The following is a 25,251-nucleotide window of genomic DNA, read 5'->3' as shown; positions in this document are numbered from 1 at the left end:
CAATGTTTATAGCAACACTTCTTTCTCAGAGAGGACAGCAATGACAAGTCTGGCTTTGGGTCACAGCATTGTTATAAGGGCTTACACGGACTGGCTTACTTGCCTCTTAGAACCCTGTCTGTTGGTATCATTATTATTTCATATTGAAAACTATGAAGCCACAGAACTCTAAGTGGTTTTCATCCCAGTCACACAGCTTGTGAGTTTCTTACTGGAATCATAATCTAAGGAGACAGACTTAGCTCCTGTGCACCGTAGCTCTCCCAGTCTGCCTGGCCTCACCAGCAAAGGATGATACACACCAGGAAAATCAGCTGCCGCCTCTGCATAAAGTGATATATTTCTACTCTGACCATCCTCACCCAAGCATTCTTCATTTCCTGTTGAAGCTGTTGCTAATTTGTCTTATTTCATTTCTACTTCCTATGGCACAATTGCCTCAGAGCACAGATTATATGACTTTTCCTATTCCAAAGCGTTGATATCTTTCCAGTGGTCCAAGACTACAGTCAGAATTCTTACTGAAGGCTACAAGGCTCCATGTCACCAGGCCTAGGCTACTTCTTCCATGAAGAAGCTTATAAGACATATGTGACTGGACCTAGCCTGCCTTTTTCTGCAGTGTCTCTTCCCAGTTCCCTCACAGATGACTTGAACTCCAGACTCCATTCAGTTCAACTGAACATTGACCCCCACTTCCTTTTCTCCATGTAACTTTTTGTCCTTCTCCCTGACTTTATTCTGATAAATCCTGACTTAATCGTGGCTCTGACAGGAAAGCCTTGCATAACGCCCCCCACCCTGTGCAATAGTAGATTTCTATGAACATTTTAGCAGGGTCCTTTGTCTCCCTGCTATTCTGCTGGCTACTTTCTTTGTAGACTGAAAGTTCCATGAGGCAGGAATGAAGCCCTTCCAGCCACACACTATCCTTAGGTCCCAAGTACACAGAATTTCCTGGGATTATCAGGTACTCAGCATGTTTTAAATGATAAACTGGTACTCAAACTGCCATCTCAAATACAGTTATCATCTCTACAGATCCATTGTAAATTCTCAAGCAGAATTCGATCCATTTGTGATGGAAACTTTATAAAACTTTCCTGTCCTTTACATATTGTTATTGTACGTTCCCAGGGATAGTAGCACTTCATTTATGCTGCATTTTATCAAGAGTATTTATTAGTGATTATATCCATCTGGTCTACCTTCTGTCTGTGTTGTATCTTGTCTGTTTCTTCAGGAAGACTATACACTTTGAAGGGACAGTAAACAAACACCTGACTGGTTTTTGAACTTCAAATGGCTATTCAAAAATATGATTGTATATCAAGTGCTCAATAAATGTCTGTTGTGTTAATATGTACAATTAAGCTAGTTGAAATCAATTTTGTTTTGTTTTTCAGAAAGTATACTGCTATAAGATACTTCTAAATTAATGTCAAATTATATACTTTATATCTTTCAAATATTTTAAATAACACTATTTTAATAAAATTTTATGGCCCTTTTATTATATTACTAAAACTACAAAAAGGCAATAATATAATTCATTTATTAAATATAAAGAGAAAGCATTCATGAAATAACCAATATTTTTAAATGTATAAAAATAGTAATTAAAATAGAAGTATATTGTCTGTCTAGAGATCAGCTTCCCTTCAGTGTGAGCCTTTCTGGACATGGTTGAGAAACAGGAAGCAAGGACAAATTCTGAAGTGTCAACATAATCATGGCCCATCTGTGTTCCAGGACATTTACTGAGGAACATTTACTCTTATCCCATATGTAATTCTATCTTTCTAGATTTTAAAATTCATGAAAACATTAATAAAACATGATGAGGAGAAAAGTTAAGTGCTACTAGAGGTTCAATGACTAGAGAGAAAAGCAGAGCTGTCAGGGAGGTGGCAACCAAAGATTTAATAAAAGAAATATACATTTAAATAACAAAAATTAAAAGTCAACAATAGTTCTTCAGACTTTTACTTATTTACGGATGCTGTTTTAGGATTCTGTCTTAGAGTATACATCATAAATTAATGTATTAAGTAATGTTATATTATGTAAGCATTTTCTATCAAGGGAAATAAAACAATGTATACTATAACTTAAGATAAAAATGCAATAAATTTTATAATAACATGATAGATTATTAAAACGACTATAGTTTAGGTATTTAATGGGCTAACCTTTTACAGTCAACAAGAAGAAAAAATACTTAATAATTCTGAACAGGCAATTTCTTTTACCCTGCTGAATTGTTATTTTAGTTTTAAATGAAGAACCTAATTTTCAGATCATCTATGCTTAAAACTGACAAGAACCATTTAAGTTCAAAACTTACATATATGACATTCCTAAAGAATTAATAAAGTTATATTTAAAGAAATGTCTCCTATAGCCTTCTCTACGGAAGAGCTACCTAATTGTGCATCCAATACTAAGGAACCAGCCCTGAAATAATCTATATATACAAAGTTAAAGAAAAAGAGACAATACATTTGGGAGAGAGCAGGGGCAGGAGCTTATGGGAGGGCCCGGTGGTTAAAAAAGGGGGGGAGAAAATGATGTAATTATATTTTAATTTCAAAAATTAAAAATAATTAAAAAGTTTTGACAATAAATGAAAAATGTCCTTTTAATCTCAAGAGGTCTAGAAAGGAAGAAACAGACTCTGCATACATTTAAGTAAGGGATTACAACAATTGTAAATTATAAAAACTATATTTATAAGTTGAAAAAAAAAACACCTAAACTCTTCAACGGAAAATTTTAAAGGTGTAAAACTACTGTACCTGTTGTGAGCCGCTGAAATTTGTAGAATTAGAAACGGAATTATTTGCATAAATAGTAGACGACGGTGTGAAACTGGAACCTAGGGGAAAGACAGAACAGTTTAAAGGTTTCTGTGCTCACTCAGCTGTCAGGCGGACTGAAACTCGGTCACTCTTGGCAGTGTGACCGGGACACCGTGCTAAGTGAATTAAGCTCAGCACAGAGAGAGGAGTAACACACAGAACTCTATCATGTGAAGAATGCCCGCCAGGGGACCTCAGCGAAGGGGACAGGATGGGGAGAGTGCAGGGCAGAGATGCTCGCCACTGGCTGCCAAGCAACTCAAGAAATCAGCACCGATCCTTCATTGTTCAATGACGAGCAGCATAGGCTCAAGAAAGAAGGCGTCCACTGCAAAGAAATTATGAAAGTGTGAGGACACACAAGCACTCATCCTGACTTCCACATTATATACCATATTAAAATATATGTCGAAGTAACACCGCCTACTCAGGAAGTAGGTAATAAAATTTGTGTATTATAAATTAGAAAATAAAGTTTATATTTAATCAGTAGTGTTTTTTGTGTGTGATAGGATTAAAAATAGTTCACTTTATAGAATCAGCGAGAGAGACATCACTTGAGTTTGTTTTGGTTACTGAAACTTGCGGTCTGAGAGGTTTGAAATGGATGCTCGCCCCCTCCAGACAGCAGAGAAGGAACCTGAAAAAGCTGTCTTCCCGGCCAGGCTCTGGGCACTTCACAACATTTACTTAGAAGGACCTTAGGCTTCTGACTGCCTGCCTGCCTGGGGCTCTCTTGTTCTTCATTTCCTGCCGAGCTCAACCTGAAATCTTTACATTCCGTATGCATCATCTTTCTCCACCTCGGTCCAGCTGTTTCCACTTGCTTCGGCCCGTTTGCCGGTTCTTAGGAACCTGTGTGAGCCGTGCTGAGACTGAAAACTGTCTGCGGCTCGCCGTCCCTAACCCTGAAGTCATAGAACCACACTGTAAGAATCCGTTTAATTATTTTTTATTTTTTCAGGACCACATTTATGCCGCTTACCTGGCATTTGGTAAGAGTAAGGTGTCTGGCCTGGCTGTGGGGTAGAAAACCCAGGGCTGTAGCTGAGGCAGCCACTCTGCAATGGGGACTGAGTTTGGGAGAGCCCACTTTCTGTCTTGATGGCTGGCAACATCACGCCAAGATCTGTTTAGAAAACACACAGGCAAGCCACTCCGTTAGTGAGACAACATCCCCCTGGGCTGGAACCCGCGCTAGTGTGTAAAGCCAGCGGCCAACAGAAGATTGCCGGTGTGACCTACCGTAGGCAGGCAGGCTGTAGGGCTGTCCTGTCTGTGAGTAGGCGGTGTAGACGGCCGGCTGCTGTATCCCAGAGTACTGAGTCTGGCCTGCATAGGCCGACATTGTTTGAGCTGCTGGTGTAGAAAGAATGTGTGGATAGGGCCTAAATATCAGAAAAATAGCATTACTGTGGCTACAAAGACTGCATATCAATTCAGACAGCTCAGATTCAGTGAAATCCTATAACACCCAGGAAGTAACCCCACTCCTTATCCCCAGCTTGTCAGAAATGAGTAAAAGTGGGGGAAAAAAGAGTAATTATTTTTAAGGAGCCCTAGGCTTTGATGCCATCCAGTTGGGCGATCCTAAACAGATAATATAAAGACTTGGAAGACTACATCTTTAACATAAGCAATCGGATTTAGATGATGTATTTCGTTTTCTCTAGGTCTGCACTGTTAAATTTACATCTGCCCTACACCTGTGGGAAACAGTGGGCATAGTCAGCTAATGAATGTATGCACACCTGTATGCACACATCTACACCCACCACAGGTGTCCCAGTGATATATGGGAATTATCAAAGTCTACTTAGCAACCCCTCTAAGAATTCACTACTCTAGGTTGGATATCTGAGAAAAGGGATGTGTCTTCCTGGGAAGAAACAGAATGCAGGTCTCTTTACTGGGTCATTCTGAACACGTATGTTCCAACTGGAATCCAGTCCTTAGCCTACATTTAAGGCATCCTGGGTGTGAGAACATAACTTAGTATATTTTAATGTGCATGCATAGGAAAACCGGAATCTTGGCATATTTCTAAACAAACAAATTCAGATATAAACCCATTAATCCAATAGAGCTGAACTGGAAATCAACTTATCAGCCTCTTTTGGAAACAGATGAGTAAGCTAGTCTTAAAAGCAACACAGCAAACTCTCAAAAGTGTGTTTATTGTAACTTAGAATCCTAGAAAATATTTCGGTAAGGTGCTGGATTGTAAAATATTGGTGTTTGGTTAAAGTATGATCTTGGTATTTTTTTAAATCATTGTTTCTTGAATTTTCCTTAAAAATAGAGGATAAAGTTATTTTAAAATCCAAATTCAGTGCATATTCATTTAAATGATCAAACACATTTTAAGCTACATCTATTACTCTTATAGTTAGAATTACATATGAATTCTTACTTATTTTCAAGATAGTTTACAAAATCATTGCACACTAAAAATTTAAAGCAAAACCTTGTATAGTAGAAAACCCCATATGTTTGCATTCTAAAACAATATTCAAGTGTCCTGGTTTGAAGAAGTTTGAAGTTTATTTATCTACACATTTCTTGTTTTCCTCAAAGCAACAGAACATCAGGGACAATAGGAATTACCCAGATAAACGGATGTTTCTAATTCTTGTAAAACATACTCTCACATCTAATTGAATGTATCACATCTAATCACATTCATCTGTTCAGATTTAACAGTTACATGCCTACATGAATGCGATTTAAAGTTGTCACATCATGTGAATACAAAGTTAGCACATGTAATTTCAGAAGAATCTCTGCAGCCAAACTGGATGCGCCCGCACTTACTTGGATGGATACAGCTGCGGAGAGTACTGGTGTGCCGACCTAGGGCTGTAGCCGCTGCTTGTGATTACTACAAGACACAAAAGACAGCACACACATCTTCACTACAGAGTGTGCAGACTGCTTTGGAAGACCACAGATCAAACACAGTTCTTAAAGTTCACATCATTCTCAAGGTCATTTCAAAAGGAGCCGCTGATAAGACACCATCTTCTTTTTTAAAGTGTTTCAAGTTTTGATTCGAGTGTATGAAGTGTCTGTTCCTCCCACAAATACTGTTAACCTTCCATTTTCTCAGGTCCCTGCTAACGGCTTTCTGCACTGATAGCTTATTGGCAAATGGCTGTGATTACACAGTAAAGTTTCAGTTATGAAGGTCGATGTTTTATGTGTGCAAACTTTACAACTTAAGTCCAAATATGTGGATGTACTGATTCCATAATTATTCTAACTAAAATAAAATAATTGCTAAGAGATTCAGGGTTCAAGCTTTCATCCCCTGACTGTAAAATGCTACTGGTTCCAATTTCCCCTGTCCCATCCATCAGGTGGGTACTTAAACATGTACAGTCAAAATATTTGTGTAATAAGGACATGCGCAGGCAGCATGCGATATTGATAATCTGCCTTGCTCTGAACGGTGTCAAATGTTGTACCAATTACCTCTTCAAGCCTGTGTTGAACCATCAAAGATGGTTTTTTTTGGAGAAGACCTTAAAAGGCAAAGTCGGGCTATTTTAATATTTCATTCAAATATGCACCCCACTGTGGAATGTATCCTAAAGTTTGGAAGCCTTTCTCCCCTTTAGTCATCTGCCTTGACCATGACTGATGTCCTGGACATGTATGGATTCTAACGTGTTGAGCCAGTTCCTCCCCAACCAGTTCGTACTGGGCAAGCACACAGAGCGTCTTTATTAGGCCATCTGCTGTTCATTCACGTTTCAAAAAGATTAAAGTAGTACACAACCCAGCGCTGGCATGAGTTTAGTCTAATCAATCATAGTTCAACTTCAAAGCACTAGACCCTTTCTGAGTTGTTCATAGGAACGCTGGAGCTAAACGTTTAGAACGGCAAAAAGTGGCAAATAGGTTTAGGTTGCTGGCTGGCTCGTGCAATATGATATGCTCCTATGTCCGACTGCTGTCGGGTGACCCCATAGCTTCACAGACGTGTGTAATGTGCTTAGCATGCTGTGGGCTTGTCTTAACTGTGCAAGGTGCTTAAAATGCTGCTTGTGGGGAAGTGTATAATATGGAACTAAAATATTAATTTTTATAACAATAGCATAGCAGGCACATGTTCCCCAATACTATGAATCAGTTTTGAGAGCCATGGAATTTTGACCGTAACAGTGTTAAGTTCAAGCATTTTGGGAACTGAACTTAAGTAAATTTTCTCTCTCTCTCTCTCTCTCTCTCTCTCTCTCTCTATCTATCTATCTATCTATATATATATATATGGAAATAAATCATTACTCTTCACTTAGGTTCTCCAAATGCAAAAGGAATTTTAAAAACTTAAAACTAAATAACAGAATAGAGCTTTTGCTATATTTTGTGGAAACTAAATGGATGAAAACTAAATTTACATGATTCAAATTTCCACAACATTGAATATTATCATAGAAGCCAGGTTAAGAAAGGCTTAATTTCACGTTGATTTTTTTCAGATTTCTTTTTTGATAGGACTCCTGGTTGGCATAATCAAAACTTGAGCCATCTGTGCTGAGAGGTCATCCTCAGGACTGAAAAACTAAATGGATTTCAAACAAGACAAAATAATGAGAAATAGTAACATAACATTTTTATTAAATCAAACAGAGGAGAATTCTCTATTTCAGAAAGACACACGGACCTGAGCACCATTCTGAACATATAGAACACATTTTTGCCCCTTCGATGGGTGAATTTAGACCTTGTGAGAAGAATGGACCCCAGACACTAATGGCTTGACTGGCCTTTGAAACTTTATATTAATGTCTGCAAAATAGGTTAGAAGACAAAACCTTTGGCTTAGAGAACTGAGCCGATTGTGAATGGGATAAAAGTCCTTTACTAAATCTTATCATCTTTATCCAAATCCATAGGTGTCTAGGTACTTTAGGCAACAACAACATAGGTGTTTAGTTATGTTGATACCCATGGAGACCAGTTCTCCAGAAAGCTCTGCTTTGGAAAAGTCTAGCATCCCTTGGGTCATGCTTCATGGCTCCGCAGTGACTCAGACACACCTTCAAAGCCCTATGCTCATTACGCTTATTACACTTGGTCATTTCTACCGACGGAAGGAAGCAGTGCTGGTTACCTTCAGACAGTCTGGATAATTGATCTTATAACTTATAATGCCTAGGACCAGTTCCTCACAGGATGGGATCGAGAAATGCTAAAGCTTTTACTCTACTATCAGGAATTGTTTTTTGATGTAGTGCCTCTCGGGAAGAAGTGAAGCAGGGGTGGTGGTATTAGATTTGGTAGGGGATGTCTGGCAGGACCACAGCCAGAGTTCAACTGATGTTTGGACTACACACAGAAGAACCAGGTTGAGTGTCTCAGGCAGCAGCCTGCAGTGACCACAGAATCACTGCTTGTGGAGAAGGTCCATTTTGGGCCTCTGCTGTCCAGCAGAGTCTCCACAGTGTTAAGGGTGGTTTGCCTCTGACTTCCCACTAACCATGGGCAGGAGCTGCATAGTTTGAAGGTGGTTAGTTTAGCCAGAAACATATTTTTTTTTGTTTCAGCAAATTTTAATTTACTGAAGTTGAAAAATCAGGTAATAGAAGTGCCTACTTGACTTAGACCGTAGATCGCTAGAGAGTTCTTAGAAGGAAACTAAAAGAGTTTCTTTAGTGCTTACACTCACTCCTTCTTGGACATCAGAGTTTCCAGCACAATACCACGGTTAGGCCCTGACTGTCAGCACTTTGTTCTAGACTAGTCTGTGCTTGACTGTGTGGCCAAACCACTTTGGATGCCTTTGGGGACTTTGTATTTCTTTTTGTAAAATGGATGCAAAGTTCTGAAGTTATAATCTGTACACTGGCAACTCACCTTTGAAGGAACCTGTATATTCTTGAAGTACAATAGCAATGGCTTCACTATCTAGTACCTCCTCTGTTTGCCTGGATTTATTTTGTAGGAAATTAACAGTAGTCATGATTAGCGAGCACCACAAAGTAGTGTGATATGCTTGTGCCCATTCACCTCGCGTGAGGCAGGTGGCTTGCTGATAGAATGCTCACATCGGCACACGTGTGTTCTCATGCCACAAGGGCTCACTAGTATTTATTTGTCTGGGGTGCTGGCGTTCATGCACACATATGATGATTGCTCCAATTGGTGTGAACTAATAAAGCTGGACCATCTGTCTCCATGAAAGTGAAGTACATTTCATAACACTACATTAGACTCAAGGCAGTCATTCCTCAAGTCTTTCTGCATAAAGCACACGCACGTAAAATCCTTGCACATGAGAACCTGGGCAAGCATAAAATATACTAAGGCAGACCTATAGAATCAAGGTTTAACTGCTGTAACCCTCTTCTGGGTTTTGTGTTTATCTTTGGGACGGACACGTTCCTTCTCGGGTTTCTGAAATCCCATTCATTAGATAGTAAGCCAAACAGAATAGTAATTTTAAAAGAGCCTTTATGTTGACTTAATTTGTACTCTTTATGCCCAGCTGGGAGTTATCAGGTGTTTATATTTAAGGAGGATTGATGTTTAAAGACATACTATTGTTCTCTTTGAAGCACAGGGACCGCTCTCCCAGGCTGGGTTCTAATGTAACCAGCATGTGTTCTCCAGAAACCCATTAACCTTTAATACTTGTCTTTCAGCTGCCTACCCAGGACTCCCTTCTCAGACCCGGAGAGGAAACAAGGTTATTTAGAAGGAATCAAATGGATAGTTTTACATCTAGAAGGGTAGACAGAAGGTAGGTTTTTTTTTTTTTTAATGTAATTTAAACAGGCAAGTTGAAGGAACAAAGTTAGCCATTATGGACCTAATTATTAAATTGATCAAGCAGTGTACAAGATAATGCAGAGAGCTGGCTCTGCTAATGAGAACATCATGGGATTGTCACAGCGCAGGGGGGAGGGCTAGCTAACGAGTCCCAAACACCATTTCAATAAAAAAATAAAACACATAGTTTTAAGACTATCAGTTCTTCGGCAAAGTGGGTTTCTGGCAAACCTTGTTACAGGGAAGACCTGTACGGCTTTGAGCCCGTGCTGCTCTCGAGGAGGAGGAGGGCGTGTAGGGACCCCAACGTGGACACAGAGACACGGGCTAAAGGCTTTACCTGACCCAGTAAAAGTTTCAAGCGCTCCGTCTCCAGTCGTGGTAGTGGTCTCACTGCTGTGCAAGGGCTCTGTTTTGACTGCAAGAAGAGACACTACGCGGAAGAATAAGGATAGGTGAGTTTTACTTCTAAATCCACAGCAAAGGCCCTGGCCGCTACCTTTTATCATTTTATTTTTTTAGCTATCATGGGCATGCAAGAGAAAACTTGAGAAGTAAACCAGAAGAAAAGCTTTGTTAATTTAGCTCCTAAATGGGCATGCATTTATAGAGGATTTATTCTAAAACCCTCTGGCTGGGCTGGTTCTGAGAGTCTGGCTTTTAAAGGCTGGGAACCTTCAAAAGTGAAACAGGGGCACCGCCGGTATTTGCATTGAAAAAAATACCTCTTATAAGCACACTTTCACACACTAGACAGAGAGAATCCTCAACTCAAGTCATTGCAGACGTTATTAACAATGTAGGTTTTATTCTTCCAAAGAAAATAAAACACTTAGAATTGCACGAGGGTCCCATGGAGGCATAAGTAAATTCACAAAACCCTGAGCCCGTTCTCACCGAAGGTGAAAAACCAGGCACCCAGTCACTATTCTGTGAAAACCGAAGCAAAACACCCAAAGACGGTCTCAAAGCGCTGGCACTTTCCGTTTAACTGCATGACATTATCGATGATGTTGAGCTCATACTGAATGGCAGGTGATGTCTACATCATCACAAGTTTCCCCATACAATGCCTGACATACACAATTTTGACAAAATCCTCCCTTGGCATGTAAGCGGCTGGCACATGCTGTCCTCGTCCTCACGTGCAGTGACAGACCCTCTACCGATTTGGTCACACCATATTTTCCCTTTGTTGACAACATCTTACTGCTCATATATATCACAGCAGTCAGGGGGTAAACGAAGTCATTTTCTACTTGACACATCCCCTGTGCCCTGTCTGTAAGTGGGCGGGTGCAGTTAAGAAACCGAGAGGCAAGCAGACCACTAGAGGGGAGCCGACCATGAGTCAGTGTGCTACAGACTGTGGGCTCATCCAGCACCCACCAACCAAGCAAGTGAGAAACGTGACCCTGTTAGAGAAGCGGCTGGCTGAAGAGAAGCATGCAGTGATGTTACACCCTTCTGTGGCAGACTCAGCCACACCCTCTCTGAGGTCTAGCTTTAGTATACACAACTGAATAATAACATAAATTGATAAGAGTTCCCATACACACGCACACACAGATACACACACACACATACGTGCATACACACACACACACACACACACACACACACACACACACACATGAATTACTTATTTTGGGAGAAGGAAAATTTAAGGTTTGTCTCTTTTTTAATAGTAACAATAATTTGTTAATGTTATTTATATATAGATTTATATATAGATATATATTGTTATTTGTATAATAGATTAACATAATCTGTTAAATCTAGTTATTTGCATAATAATGAATAATGGATCTGTAGTTACTACATTCGGTAATTTTCACTCACAATATCACTGATATACTTAATCTACATTTACCCCTGCAAAACTATCATTACGAAGTTATTTATTATGCATTCAGACTTGACTAGGTTTTAAAACACGTGCACTCAGCAAAGCTTGATTGGAATTCTGATGGCTCTTTGTGCTTGGCATTTATGCTCTGTGTACCAGTGTGAGGTTGTCATGTCCAGACAGTGGCTCTGAGTAGAACAGAAACGTGATTTTCTCTGAGGGTAAGTTCTTCACTATGATGAACAGCTGTAAAATGCTGGGATATGCCACCAGGCTGTGTTCTGAATGTTTTCCTCAAGGATTACAGTTTTAAAACAGTGAAGAGGAGCATGCTGGCTGCAGTAGCCCACACCCAGATGTGCCTGCCACACTCAGTTCAGACGGATGGGAGGAAGTCTTGTAAATGACGAATTCATTGACTCCCACAGCAGTTAGGGGATGCCGTTACTATCCTCACTTTCCAAACGACAGACTAAAGCGTGAAACACAGGACTGCTGGCCCTGATCACAGTGCTGTTAAGAGCTTGAGTTTGACGCTGGCTGGCGAGCTCGCAGGATCCACTCTGAATGCTGTGCTGCCTTTAGGTACTTCCTGCTAACTGGGATTCCTTTCTGTCTGCACAGAGGTGGCACAGGGAATGATCTACATGGGTGTGAATCTGTTTCATTCACAGTCCAAATCTTACTTCTGACACCTATGGCAAAAGAGGGCAGCCCAGAGACTTCTGGGATGTGAAGACAAGAGACATCTTAGAGCTTCTGAACTCTAATATGGCTAAGTTTCCATTCAAAGATGTCTATGTCTGTGAACAGAGTTGTAACGGAGATTTATTACACCCCTACTAAGATGTCTTCTTATGGGACAAGAGGGGCAGAGGGTGAACTGAGTTTGTCAAAACTGGTCTAGAAGCCAGACAAGGTGATGGTGATTAGTGTAGTTGCCATGGATACAGACCTTCACAGTTGATTTAGGCATCACTCAGCATTGGTTTTGATTATAATTTCCTGAATTCGAAAGCTTCAGGCCGTCCAAAGGAGAGATTGAAGAAGAGAAAGAGAGGTTTGGTCCCATTCATAATTCTGGTGACATCTTTCATTAATTTAAACAGTTCGTATTTAGGACAGAAGTGGTTTATTTTAATGACAAAAGCCATCCCCTGGAGAGAATGTGAAGAAATGCAGAAATACCAAGAGGTTCCCAGTGTTCTAACATGAATGGATTTTAAAATAAGGAGGGATCAAAACTGATAGTATCATTTGGAGGGAAAGTATATACATTGATTTTAAATTTCTTTTTCTTCACAGGTAAGGGTAGTACAGAGCAGAGATGGGTAATGTCTCCAGCTATAAAATTGGGGAATCTAGTCTGGGGCACTAAGCTAGGGGGCCTGGTTAATCCCTGGATAGCGAAAAGTGAAACAAAATTGATCTACTACATTATATGGTCATTGGCAAATTACCTGAGCTCCCAGAAAGGGGCTAATTCATTTTGTTGTTATTACTTGGAGGATAGACAATTCGCTAATAATACCTATTCTGATTTTTCTCAATGGCAGAAACTCAAAAAGCTAAATCAGTACTTTTATATCATTAAAATTCTCATAGATATTAGAAAAATATTATTAGACTACCTCTAACACTATGACTGTTAAGTAGCAGGAAACACACATCACATCAAACTTAGAAACCATTTTTTGTAATGAGCGTCATGTCCACTGAGCTTTCAGACATAACTGGTTCATATTCACACTTTTCTGACTTTCTTTTGTCTCTGCATTTGTGATGAGATGCAATAGATATAGTTCAGGTACAAAATTGCTTTTTAACATTATGTCTGTGGAGCTATGGAAAAAAATTTTCATGACAAAATAAAGTTTTTTTTTACTATTTTCAAAGCTTATAAAGATCCAAATCCAGTACATAATCATAAAAATTTTCAAATATATTTTAATTTTGCATTGTTAATTTTGTGAACTAATATATGTCAAGCAAGTGTTGTTACCTGTTTTTAGGATAGCCTCCAAAATTCTTTACATATTAGAAATGGAAGAAAAATCTTTTCTTATAGAAGACACCTCTCGTTTTTCAAGCAAATAACAAATTTCTACATCAAATACTTTGAATTAAAATCAAAGTATTTCTTCTCTCGAGTGCTTAAAATAAGAAAGCTACATACATTTCTCTAAGATTGGGGGTAGAGTAAATCTTGCTGCTTCCAGAATTGTTTTGTGAAGGAACCTTTGCTAAGTCATTCCTAAACTGGGTGCTTTTGCTAAGTCACTTCTATATGAGTGCTTTAGCTAGGTACTTCCTATACTGGGTGCTTTCGCAAAGTCATGACTATACTTGGTGCTTTTGTTAAGTCCTTCCTATACTGGATGGTTTGCTAAGCAATTCCTATACTAGGTGCTTTGCTAAATCCTTTCTCTACTGGTTGCTTTTGCTAAGTCATTTTTATACTGAGTGCTTTGCTAAGTCATTCCTATACTGGGTGCTTATGCTAGATCATTCCTATACTGATGGCTTTTGCTAGGTCATTCTTATACTGGGTTCTTTTGCTAGGTCATTTCTATACTAGGTGCTTTTGCTAAGTCTTTCCTATACTGGGTGCTTTTGCAAAGTCACTCCTATACTTGGTGCTTTTGCTAAGTTCTTCCTATACTGGATGCTTTGCATGGAGACAAATAGTAAAACTGTGCTTTTCTATACTTTAGCTTTTTAAAAACTTGCCAACTACAGATGATGTCCAGACCAAGTGTGACAATGAGCAGCAGTCATTTGTAGAGTCTGAATTCTCGTGTCATTTCTCATGCCTGTTCCCAACTCAGTCTTCAAAGCAAAGTTTATCTTGTTTCCTTAGGGTGTCTTTAGAACTTAGGCTTAACAGCAATATTTGTTTTTGGGTTATTTTTGTTTGTTTTTGTTTTCTTTGTATATGGAGAAATTCATTTTAGTATTATAACGCAGCCTTAGTCCCTGGAAGGCAGGCCAAGCTGTTTACAGTTCGAATTTCAGCTTTAGAAATCTGCATTTAAACTGGTAGGTATGTAACTCCACACCCTTCCCCTCAACTACCACATACAGCTAGTTTGTTCATTCAGTGTAGTCTGGTCATGTTTCCTCCTCTCCCAGCTGCTCCCGAACCCTTGCCACCTCCCTCCCCACCAGCTTCATGTCCTTTATCCCTTTCACTGACCTTTGACAGATTCTGCAAAGAATCCCAACACGAAATCTATTAAGAAAAATCTCAATTTACTACTTGAGCTTCGACTTCCAGTTTTAATAACCACTAGGACACATCATTTATGTTTGTCTTGATCAATACGTCAGCTCAAAATTTTAGGCACTCCTTTTAGTGCCTTCTCTTCCTAGCTGTGCAACAAATATTTAATTTCATATCAGAATTTGATCAAACAGTGAATGATTATCATTGTGTAGGAATATAACAAGAGTGAAGTTATAGAATACAAAAAAGGAGTCAAGTTTAGTAGTAGGCAACTCTCTTCCTAGATAAATGATAAGTAGGAACAAGATTGGTATATGTGCCCTAGTTGTCTAAATGTGAGAAGTTCTAAAAGATTCCTTGATATCTATTTCCAATTTTACAAGTACAGCTAATGTATGTGTCCTGTTTCTCACTTTCCCAACTTTTTCTGTCAGGACTTTTTAAGCTCCACAGGGAGTTACGTCATCTCCTGCTTTAGCTGTTCATGTGGCTTGGACACTTGTGACTTCCATTGCCTTTTTAAGTATGTTTCGCTGTGTGCAGTGTATTTGTACATGATGTGTATAGGACTGAGTCAGGACTTCTGACAGTATTTCTAAAATCCGAATCAGAAATTACATGTATCTGGAAGAAGGTTCTCAGATGCCTACAGATAATTCTTTTTGGTCTAAAATACACCAATAGACTTGAATTAGTCATTATACCAAATCTGCCCCATGATCTATTTTTGTTGGCTGGGAAAGACTGTAAAGCAATAGAAGAGCATTTAGTGATGTGGAATCTGTTTTCCAGGGTTTCACAGATGGGCTCATTACTTTAGGTATTGTTCTCTGGTGCATATGTGTACTAACAGCAGAGCAGGAATCATCAGATGTCCACATAGCACTCAAAGCCTCACCATTGACTTCCGTGCTGAGTCCGCTCTCTCCATCTCTTCCCTCCATCCCTGCCTAAGCATTCTGGGCATTAGGCTCATAGGCATACAGTGCCACAGCTGGTTCCTACATTTCATCAAGTTTACAAATGATAAACATTTGAGGTGAAGAATGTGGATTTCAACACACATCTCCAGATAGTTTAATAAAATTGGAGTCACTGCTTCTTAATTCATTTTAAGAAACAGGAGATGCTTAGGTGACACAAAGCAGCGGAGTCTCAAGGTGATGTTTCAATTTACATAAAAACGTATAATTAAATTTCATTTTTTTAGTGCTAGATTTTAGGTTTTCTTTTGGTTTTATTGTAATGAATTTATCAAATGAACCAAATGTAATACTAAAGCCAGTATTAAAGCAATGTACAGGCAAAGAGTTGGCTGGCCAGTGAGAAGTGCAAAGGACCCGAGTTCAATTCCCAGAACCCATATCTAGGGCTCACACATACATATAAATACTGCTTTTGGGACACACACACACACACACACACACACACACACACACACACACAACTAAAACTAATCATGAAAATAAATCGTTTAAAAGTACTTTATCTTAAATAAGAGATCAAACAGGAAACACTGTGTCATAAAAAGCCATCGTTAAAATTCATTAACATTTCTCTATCAATGTCTGCCAACCCATTTTATCATTAGGTATTACTATTTTCACTTAACAACCACATCCCGGTGTTTCTAGCATATCGATACTACAGGGTTGGTTTCTGTGGCCAGGTTTGCAGATGTTTAAATTCAGGGAATTTGTAGCATGACAAATGTTTTCAAACAATGAATGTTTCCAGTTTCCTTAAAAAAAAACCCTATTGTCTAATTATTATTGAATTATCTATAGAAAGAAAGCTATACTGGTATTTATCACCAATCAATTTGGCTAATAACAAAGATGCCTGCCAGGAAGGCTAGAATCTTCCTTTCTTATTTAGGAGCTAAGACGTGGAAGAACTGAGAACTTGTCTGACGTGACACAGCCAGCCAGTGTAGCTGAATGCTATGGTCCAGATTCACTGTGCTGCTGCAGTGCACACACTTGTTCTTACAGACCACCCAAGCACAGCATGGTGTACCAGGAAAACGTGATGCTGTTCACTGAGAAAGATGCTTCTGCATGAGAAGGCATGGGCTGAACGAAACACTCAATGCAAGAGCTCGCCACTGTAACATTGCATCACACGTGATTATATTGTAACCACTTTAGAATAAATATCAGTGAGCTATGGATGGATTTTCCATTGTCATTGCTTTAACAAAAGCAAAATCAGAATATTTCATAGCACAAAAAAAGCATGTAAAATTTAAATTTTAGGGTCTATCAATACAGTTTTGCTGGAACTGGGCCATATGCTTCATTTACATACAGCCTAGGGCAACTTTTGCTTCTGCACAGCGCAGATGAGCGGTTGGAGCATGACTGACCTGCCATCCTGGGAGAGCATTTACCATCTGGCTCTTTACCAAGAAGAGTCAAGAACAGCTATATTATGGCAACTTCTAGGCATGAAAATGGAAAATGTTTGTAATTTAAACTATGAAAATATAAATAATGAATATAATACTTTTGTATTTTTCATGTATTTTAATTTAATCTGAAATGAAGCAATGCCCAGTCAAACTCTCTATTTTAATGCCTGGGTGTGATCTATATTTCCATTAAAATCCGAAGATGGAAAAAGGCTCTGTGGGAATGTGATGGTTTTGCTTTAACTTTCGATTGCTTATTAGCATTTATTTTAAGAGAATGCTTACATGTATGGATAAATGCGGTCAACTCCAGTAGATTGGAACATTTTAAGAGACAGTTTCTAACTTTATTATTTATTCAGTTGTCCAGTTAGTTGAGATTGGGTTTTACAATGTGGGCTGGACTTAAACTTGAGAATTTTCTCCTTCAGCCTTCTAAGCAGATGGAATTACAGTCATTTTCAACCATGTCATGCTAATAATCTTATAAGCACAGCTGTTACTAGTAGTAACTTTTAAAATGGTAAACTATTGAATGCTAATTCCATATTATATCCTTTGAAATACTTTTTCAAAGAATCTGAAAGAGTATTAAGTAAACCTCGAAGTAGTATTAAGAATATAAACTGTGGGAATAAGTGGGTTGTTAGGTAACTAAGTTTCTGTGAATGCTCACTGGCTTAGACCCACTGACTGACATGGCTTTGTTGGGCTGAAAGAATCACATAAGAAACTGAAAATTAGCTATGAGTCAATATAATCCACTGTGGTGCAGATGTATGAAAAATATAATAACCGCCCCACTGATCTAAGCATATAAGATTAGAGTAATAAATCATAAGAAATCTACAGTCAGCTGTTAGACATGAACAGGTACAAGGCCTGTTTACTTGCTAGTTTTAGCTTGTGAGTGTAGAATATAGAAAACAGGGCAAACATAGAGCAGACAGCAAACCAGATGTCAAATCCACACAGCCAAACACATGCAGTGTACCATCGGCTCTCATACTTGTTGCAGAAGAGGGGGTGTTGCAACTCAGCAGCCAGTCTGCTGTGTTTAAAACAGTCATGTTGTCCCCTGAGAACAGGAACAGTATAAGAGTTCATCTTCTGAAGGCGTCTGAGTGTCCTTGGGAATCGTCAGAGCTGGCACCAATTTCTGACCTTTCAGCAAGACTCCAACTGTACTGTGTGCCTTCTGTGTGTTAGTGCATCAGGCCTGCTTTGGTGCTCATAACTATGTGTATGACTCATGGCCTCCTGGCTCTTCTTTCAGAGAGCCTGAGTTGTTCAGTCTTATCTGCACCCAGCTCCAACATTGAAGGTAAATGTTCATGCTCCCGTGGTTTTGACTAACTATCCCTAAACACTTGCAGTTCAAAATCCGTCCATTCATTAGCTGGAAATTACAGATGTGTGTGTTTAGAGACAAGTTAACAGGGGAAGTGTTAATCTACGAAGGGTTTGATATAACACATTATTAAAATGCAGGGTAGGTTGCAATGCACACAACTTGACAAGAAAAACATTGACTTCAGATTAATTGGGAAGGGGTATATCAGTCTCACAGATACAAGAAAATATGATGTGGCAAATGCTGACATCTGGCCATATGAATGGTTTGTTAAGTCAAACAGAGTTTTCATAAATTTGACTTGGTTCCTAGGATGATGGTGACTAATTTAAAATACAATTTACATACTGCTTGTGTATGTATATGCCATATTGCTCTAAATGTGCATGTTTTTACAAAATTGAATCATATATTCTGACAAACTGAATTTATTTCTTAAAAATAGTAATGGAGAATATTTGAAATAATAATTTACTATTCTCATAAGTTGTGGCATTAATTGTGAGTTGATAAAATGAGAAAATGATCTGGGAAAATACAATTAATTCTCTTTCATATAAATGCTAGTATCATAGTATTCTTTTTGAAAGAATACATCAGATATAAATATTTTGTAGCATTTAGAATCAAGTTCAAAAACACCATTTTAATGAAAAACGTTGGGGTAACACTTTTTATTTAAATCTGAAATTAAAACAAAAATATTGAATATGCAAACTAATGCATAAACATGATGTTATCTTTTATCCACAATTTTTAAATTCTGTGGAATATTTATAGGGAAAAATATGGAAAGCTAACCTTTTGAAATCTTTTGAAATATTTCTCAGGACTATATATTCTCTGTGTAAGCTCATTAGCTATCTCTGAAGATGAGTAAAACACTTATAAACTAGCTGGGAGTTCCCTGTCTGTAACTGATCATAGCTTCAGTGGTGCGATAGCTGTTTATTAACAACCCCTAGCATGGAGCTTGAGCCAAGCCCTTAGATGTGACTCTGGGAACCTTTGGAATGGCACTTACCTCCTGTCCCATTTGTTGTGACCGAAGTGCTGCTGAGACCGGATTTATCCAGCTTGGAGCTCCCAGGTGTGTCACTGCTTCCAACCAAGGCATGGGGACTTGCTAGGTCTTGCATTTCCATAGACCTGTTAGAATAGGAGCAGCAGAAATCAAACTGACATTTCAGCAAACATGTTTACCTTTTCCTTTCAGTCTTTGAGTGTCCATGTCTGTCAGTGACGGTGCACTGAAAACAGGGGGAGAAGCCACAGTGAGACCCTGCATGCATGTTCATGTCGTGATGCCAATAAAACGTCAGACTCCGATCATGACTGTCTACGTCGGCATGGATGCCTTCCTGAAATAAGTCGTTCCTGCTAGCAACACGGGAAGGGGGAGAATGTTCAACTCCTGGGACTCAGCAGCCCTGTCACCACTGAGGAAATAACCAGTAGCCAGGAGTAAACACAATTCAAGTTGCTTCAAGTGGCTTAAAACAACCCTGAGGCAGACAGCCAGACTTGTGAGTCTTCTAACAGAAAGTAATGCTTTCTATCCAGAAAGAGAAGACCTTGGCGTATGTTTGCTTCTGAGAATAGGAAGGAGTTGATGCATCCAACAAACCTGAGATCCTGAAAGGATACCGTCTTCTGACAAAACTAAAGGAGGAAACAGGCAACTAACTCCATGAGCATGATTGGAAACCTTTGAACATGATTTCACAGAAGTCATTCTTTTGAAAGACTCCAAAATAAATATTAAAAAAAATCTTAGAGCATTATTATCTCCAAAGAGACTTAATTTATAGGATGTAATAATAATGATAGAAATAAGCTATTTTTAGTTCGACATGGGACATTGCCAAAGGAACTCTGCTAGCCTACAGGATAAATACAAATAAGATGTTAAATGTAAATCTTATAAAATATATCCGAACCATAATGTAGTAACTTAAACACAATGATCTAATATCTAAATCCCTAATTTTTGCTAATTAATGTTATACTTTATGTAATCTTCTAATGTCAAAGAAAATTCAAAACTAAATGAAAAATGGTATATAGAGCAAACCAACAATGAAAACACACCAGTTCAAAGCATGACATGCAATATATGTGGTAGTTAGCGAGGAGGAGGAGCTTAAAAATCTATGACATACATTCTCATCTAAGAAATTAGATACAGAAAAATCAGCAGATAGAATGAAACAATAGAAAGAAGGAATCATCGAAATAGAAAAGTCCATAATCAATATAAATAGTTTTTAATCCTAATCACTAGAGACTTTGGTAGTATTCAAAGAATGAAAGGAAGTTATAAACTATGTCAATGAACTCAGAGTCGGTAAAACTGGTAAATTTCTTGAAAGAGGTCAAACGTGACTCAGTAGAAATGTAGAAAATCTCCAAATCAGTTATCAAATAAAGAAACATCCCAAGGATGGGGCTTTTTAAAAGGTTTAGACAGGGAGGGTTGCAATCAAGAGGGGTTGTCTTCAGATTCCCCAGCAGTTAGGCAAAAACTGAGCACGGTAGAGCTTAACTGTAATCCCAGAGCTGGAGAAGGGCAAGTGCTCCCTGGATGTACTCCCCACAGAGATTAGTGCACTCAGGAACAGAGCCTGTCTTAGGTGGGTTGGGGAACACTCCCGTAGAAGCTGGGGGGAGGGGATCGGTTAGGGGGATTCCAGAGGGAAGAGCGGGAAAGGGGATAACATTTGAAATGTAAGTAAAGAAAATACCATTCCCCCCTCCCCAAAAAAAAAGAAAGAAAAATTGCTAAAAAAAAAAATCAAGGGTCATTACAAAAAGCACCCAGAGCCATCCTATGGCCTCCACATGTATGTACTCTCACATGCACACCACCTGTGCTGGCATGTAGATGCACATAAACATGCACCACATATGCAGACACATGTCACAGAAATGAAGTATCCTTTTTAAATTGAGGCAACAGGAATCTTTGAAGACACTCCACTAATGGATGCTAGCAAATATGTGAGGGAAAGTAATATTGTGTAAATTCTGTTGGTTGGGAGGAGAAAGGAAACTTTATTTTTCTGTTGAAAGAGAGTGCATTATCCTGATCCAGAACCAGACAAAGGCAGTTTTAAGAAGAGCAAGGGTCCATACCTATTACAAACAGCCACAAAGTTAGGCTACTCTCAAAAGGAAAGCAGAGAGAAAAGGGAACTGTTTTGGGACCAGTGTGGTTTATCCTGGAAATGCAAGGTGGGTTACCAATGTAAAGCAGAATATTAACAGTGACTATGACTGTGGTTGCAAAGATGGACTGAATAATATCCACTATCCATTCACAGCGTACATTTTTGGTAACCTAGACCAGTGAGTTCATCTATGAAAACATTCCTGAAAATCTGCAGCTTGTGACACAGTAGATGAAAAAATGCTGAAAGATTTCAGAGCTAGGACTAAGATATATGCTTCCCCCTTGGACTCAGCACTTTACAGGCAGTGTTAAACAGGCAGGAGAAGTAACATACCAACAAGAAGTAAATCCGAAACAAAATGGTATTTAGAAGTTTGGCAGGGGGTCCTCTTTAATTCTTATCAATCTCCATTACCAGTTTTGTTTTTGTAAAAATTTTGGGTCAACCTCTCAAAGATAAACATGCAAAAATTTTCTCAGTAGTAAATAAAACTGGAAAGTGTTTCCATCTTCACTAACCCCATGGTTCAAACACTGAACTATCAAGATGGTGTGTGTCAAAGGAGCAGGAAGTCGGGCTGGTCATTGTACCTCTATGCTTCGACTTAGTCCAAGTAGATCAGATACCTTGCCTTAACTGCCATGCAACAAAAAGGGCTTGTGTTTGGGGGGGAGAATGACAATAGAAAACAAACACTGTGCTTCAGAGTTCATTGAGCTTTCTTATGTAATGTTCAGGAAACTGTAAATATTCTGAGGAATCAGGGAAGCCTGATCCCTGCTGAAGAGAAAGCACATTTGCTAGTAGTGGACCTATGTATGACCTAGGTTTTAGAATCAGCAGGCACGACCTGGATGGGCCTCCATGGAGGGCAATATTGCTTATATACTTTATCCTTAGTTAGGGTTTTTATTGCTGCAATGAAACATCATGAGCAAAAAGTAAGCTGGGCAGGAAAGGGTTAATTTGGTTTACGCTTCCTGATCACAATCCATCATTAGAGGAAGTCAGGACAGGAACTCAAGCAGGGTAGGAACCTTAAGGCAGGAGATATTGTAGAGACCATGGAGGGTGCTGCTTACTGGCTTGTTCACTGTAGCTTGCTCAGCCTGCTTTCTTACAGAACCCAAAGACAATCAGTCCAGGGATAACTGAACCTACAATGGGCTGTGCCCTACAGCATTGATCCCTAGTTGAGAAAATGCCTTACAGCTGGATCTCGTAGAGGCATTTCCTCATTTGAGGTTCATTCCTCTGTGATGACACAGAGAAATTAGCCTGCATAATGTTGTATCTTCTGTGCAACTCTACTGATAGAAAACATGTAGAAATTAATTCTTGGACTCTGTCTTAATTAGAGATAAGAATCTAAATTGTGGTGAACATTGTTCAGGCAGATGCTTGTGTTTATGTAGTCAATGAAACAAGGAACATTGAAGGGGGCTTGAAATGGATGGAGGGGGGTAATCTTCCCAGTTATCACCTGACATACTCTGCCTCAGATCTTTACTTGATGCTTTAACTGGTCCTCAATAAGGTCTTTTTGACACAAGAGGGCAGAGTCTCTGCCTTGGACTTTAAGGGTTAGGATATTAGCAGCCCACTGATGGGACAGACAGTAATGTAAGCCTAAAGCGTCAGGAAAAACATCTCTGACATTGCAAGCTAGATTCTGATTGGTTCAAATACAGAACCCTGAGGGAGGCTTCTAGTCAGTGGTATTACCTAAGACTCAAAGTAGTGTGGGGCTCTGAGCCAATTTGGATCATGTACAAGATGTGTAAGCCAGGAAAATCAGTGAGGAATGAAAGCGCATAGCATACACCACACAAAAAAATGAAAGAGGAAAACCTGTTGCTTTTACAAAGCAACAAAAGTTTAGCCTATGAAGTGAACACAGCCCTAGTGTGCCGCAGTCCCGGCCGCGGGAAATGAGAAGGCAGCTCTCCGGGGTTTAGAGGCCAGGTCCTCGGCGTCTTTATTTTACTGGACTTAAACCTACAATTAAAAGAGTCTTTAGTGAACAGAGCTATGTCATTATTCCCGTGAGGGCAGAAGCATCTTCCTGTAGTCTCTTGTGTCTGCTTCGGAATGCATGCAGTCATCAAACTTCAAGTACTTTGACAGTTCAGTGCAATCGAATGTTTTTTGAAAATTACAGTTGTCAATGCAAATATGTATTCTGCCTCATCTAATGCTGCTCGTCACATTACATGTCAAGGCGGCCCTCCGTTCCCTCTAGGATATCTCTTTCAAGTCCCTCTTAATGAGCCTCATATTATCATGCTTTTAAACATTAAGATCTCTCTCGGCAATTTAAATACGGGAACTTAGTCTTAGCCGGACGTGGTCATTGAAAAGAGATGAGAGCATTCCAAGATGCAGGAACCAGTTTCTCGATTCTTCTCTAGAGTTTTTGTGTGTAGCACAGGTGGAATTTGATTAGAATAGTCTGAAGTAAGCCTTACGTTTGTGCACTGCCGAATCTATTCCAACTGAGAAACTATGATTCACCCTTTGTAGATCCCGGTAATGAGTCATGGCCCTGGTTATTTATAGAGGCCTCCCCTCAGCTGTTCAGGACCCAAGAAACACAAGTGTCCCAGTCTTTCCAGCCCTGTGGGACCAGCTTTCTCTCTCTGTATGAAATAGACCTTACAATGTTCTAGGTCCTCCTTTCTCAGTGTCTACCCAGAGAAACTGCAGTTTCACCACTGTATGGACGCATATGAACATATATATGGGTTTGGTACTTGCTTTTTCTCCTGGTGTTGCTTAGTGTAAAATAATCCATTCTCCCTAGCTGAAAAGTAAGAGAGAGGCTTCTTCTCCTTTGACCGAAGTGCAAGGCTCCAGGAGAACAGAAACTGCTCTCTGTTGTGTTCCTTGCACCATCCACAACTGTTATAATAACATGTGCATGATAACATATCTATAGGAAAGAACAGTTAGGTCACATGTCAAGCTACTTGAAGTCAGCTTTAGTGTAGTTTAGGGAACTGTGTTTGGCTCTCTCCATCGTAAGCACAGTCCTAGGAACTTCTAATTCAAAGATGGGGTTAGTTCTGTGATTTAAATGTGTGTTGAATTTTCATGTGCATATGTGTGCTTGTGAATGCATACATTCATATACACAAATATTTACAAACATATGTATACACACATATGTAAAAAATCCTTGAGATTTGTCCAAAATGTGTATGTATGTGTGTGTTAGAGAGATGGAGTTGGGGAGAGAAAGAGAGGGACTGAGGGAAGAAAAGAGGGAGGGAGAGAAAATAGCTTCTCCATGCTAATAAAGCAACGTGCTCAGCTGACGTCAGAACTGGCTTTCATATTCTGACACAGCACACACTGAGAAGAACATCAGGGACAGCAGCAGGCCACCTTGAGCCAACACATTTCTGTTCAGGGTCTGGATGTTCTTGCTATTGCTATGGCTCTGAGACAGGTCCTCTCCCCGAAGTGACTAACTGACCTCTTTGTCACTTAGTGCCTGTGCTCTGGTGGACAGGCTGCCCCAGGGGAGGCCTTCACGGTCTCGTTTCTCCAAACGTGGTGAGAAGTAAGTGAGCCATGCTGACCAGGGGCCGCAGGG

General features: G+C 39.4%; 1 protein-coding gene across 2 annotated transcripts in view; it reads right to left on the bottom strand.

Annotated features, from left to right (window-relative positions):
• The window catches only part of EYA4 (EYA transcriptional coactivator and phosphatase 4), a 235,032-nt gene that overhangs the window by 45,863 nt on the left and 163,918 nt on the right, over positions 1-25,251 (bottom strand). For both annotated transcript variants that reach the window (XM_080929171.1, XM_080929170.1), the window contains exons 4-10: positions 19,505-19,629; positions 18,136-18,204; positions 9,979-10,071; positions 5,676-5,742; positions 4,107-4,249; positions 3,847-3,990; positions 2,799-2,878 (exon numbers count right to left, since the gene is read on the bottom strand). In XM_080929171.1, coding sequence (XP_080785297.1) covers positions 2,799-2,878; positions 3,847-3,990; positions 4,107-4,249; positions 5,676-5,742; positions 9,979-10,071; positions 18,136-18,204; positions 19,505-19,629 — 721 coding nt within the window. The remainder of the gene's footprint in view (positions 1-2,798; positions 2,879-3,846; positions 3,991-4,106; positions 4,250-5,675; positions 5,743-9,978; positions 10,072-18,135; positions 18,205-19,504; positions 19,630-25,251) is intronic.

Source organism: Micromys minutus, assembly GCF_963924665.1.
Source record: "Micromys minutus genome assembly, chromosome: 15".
Classification (NCBI taxonomy): Eukaryota; Metazoa; Chordata; class Mammalia; order Rodentia; family Muridae; genus Micromys; species Micromys minutus.
The sequence above is the reverse complement of the archived record's forward strand: the minus strand, read 5'-3'. Positions and strand labels throughout refer to the sequence as shown.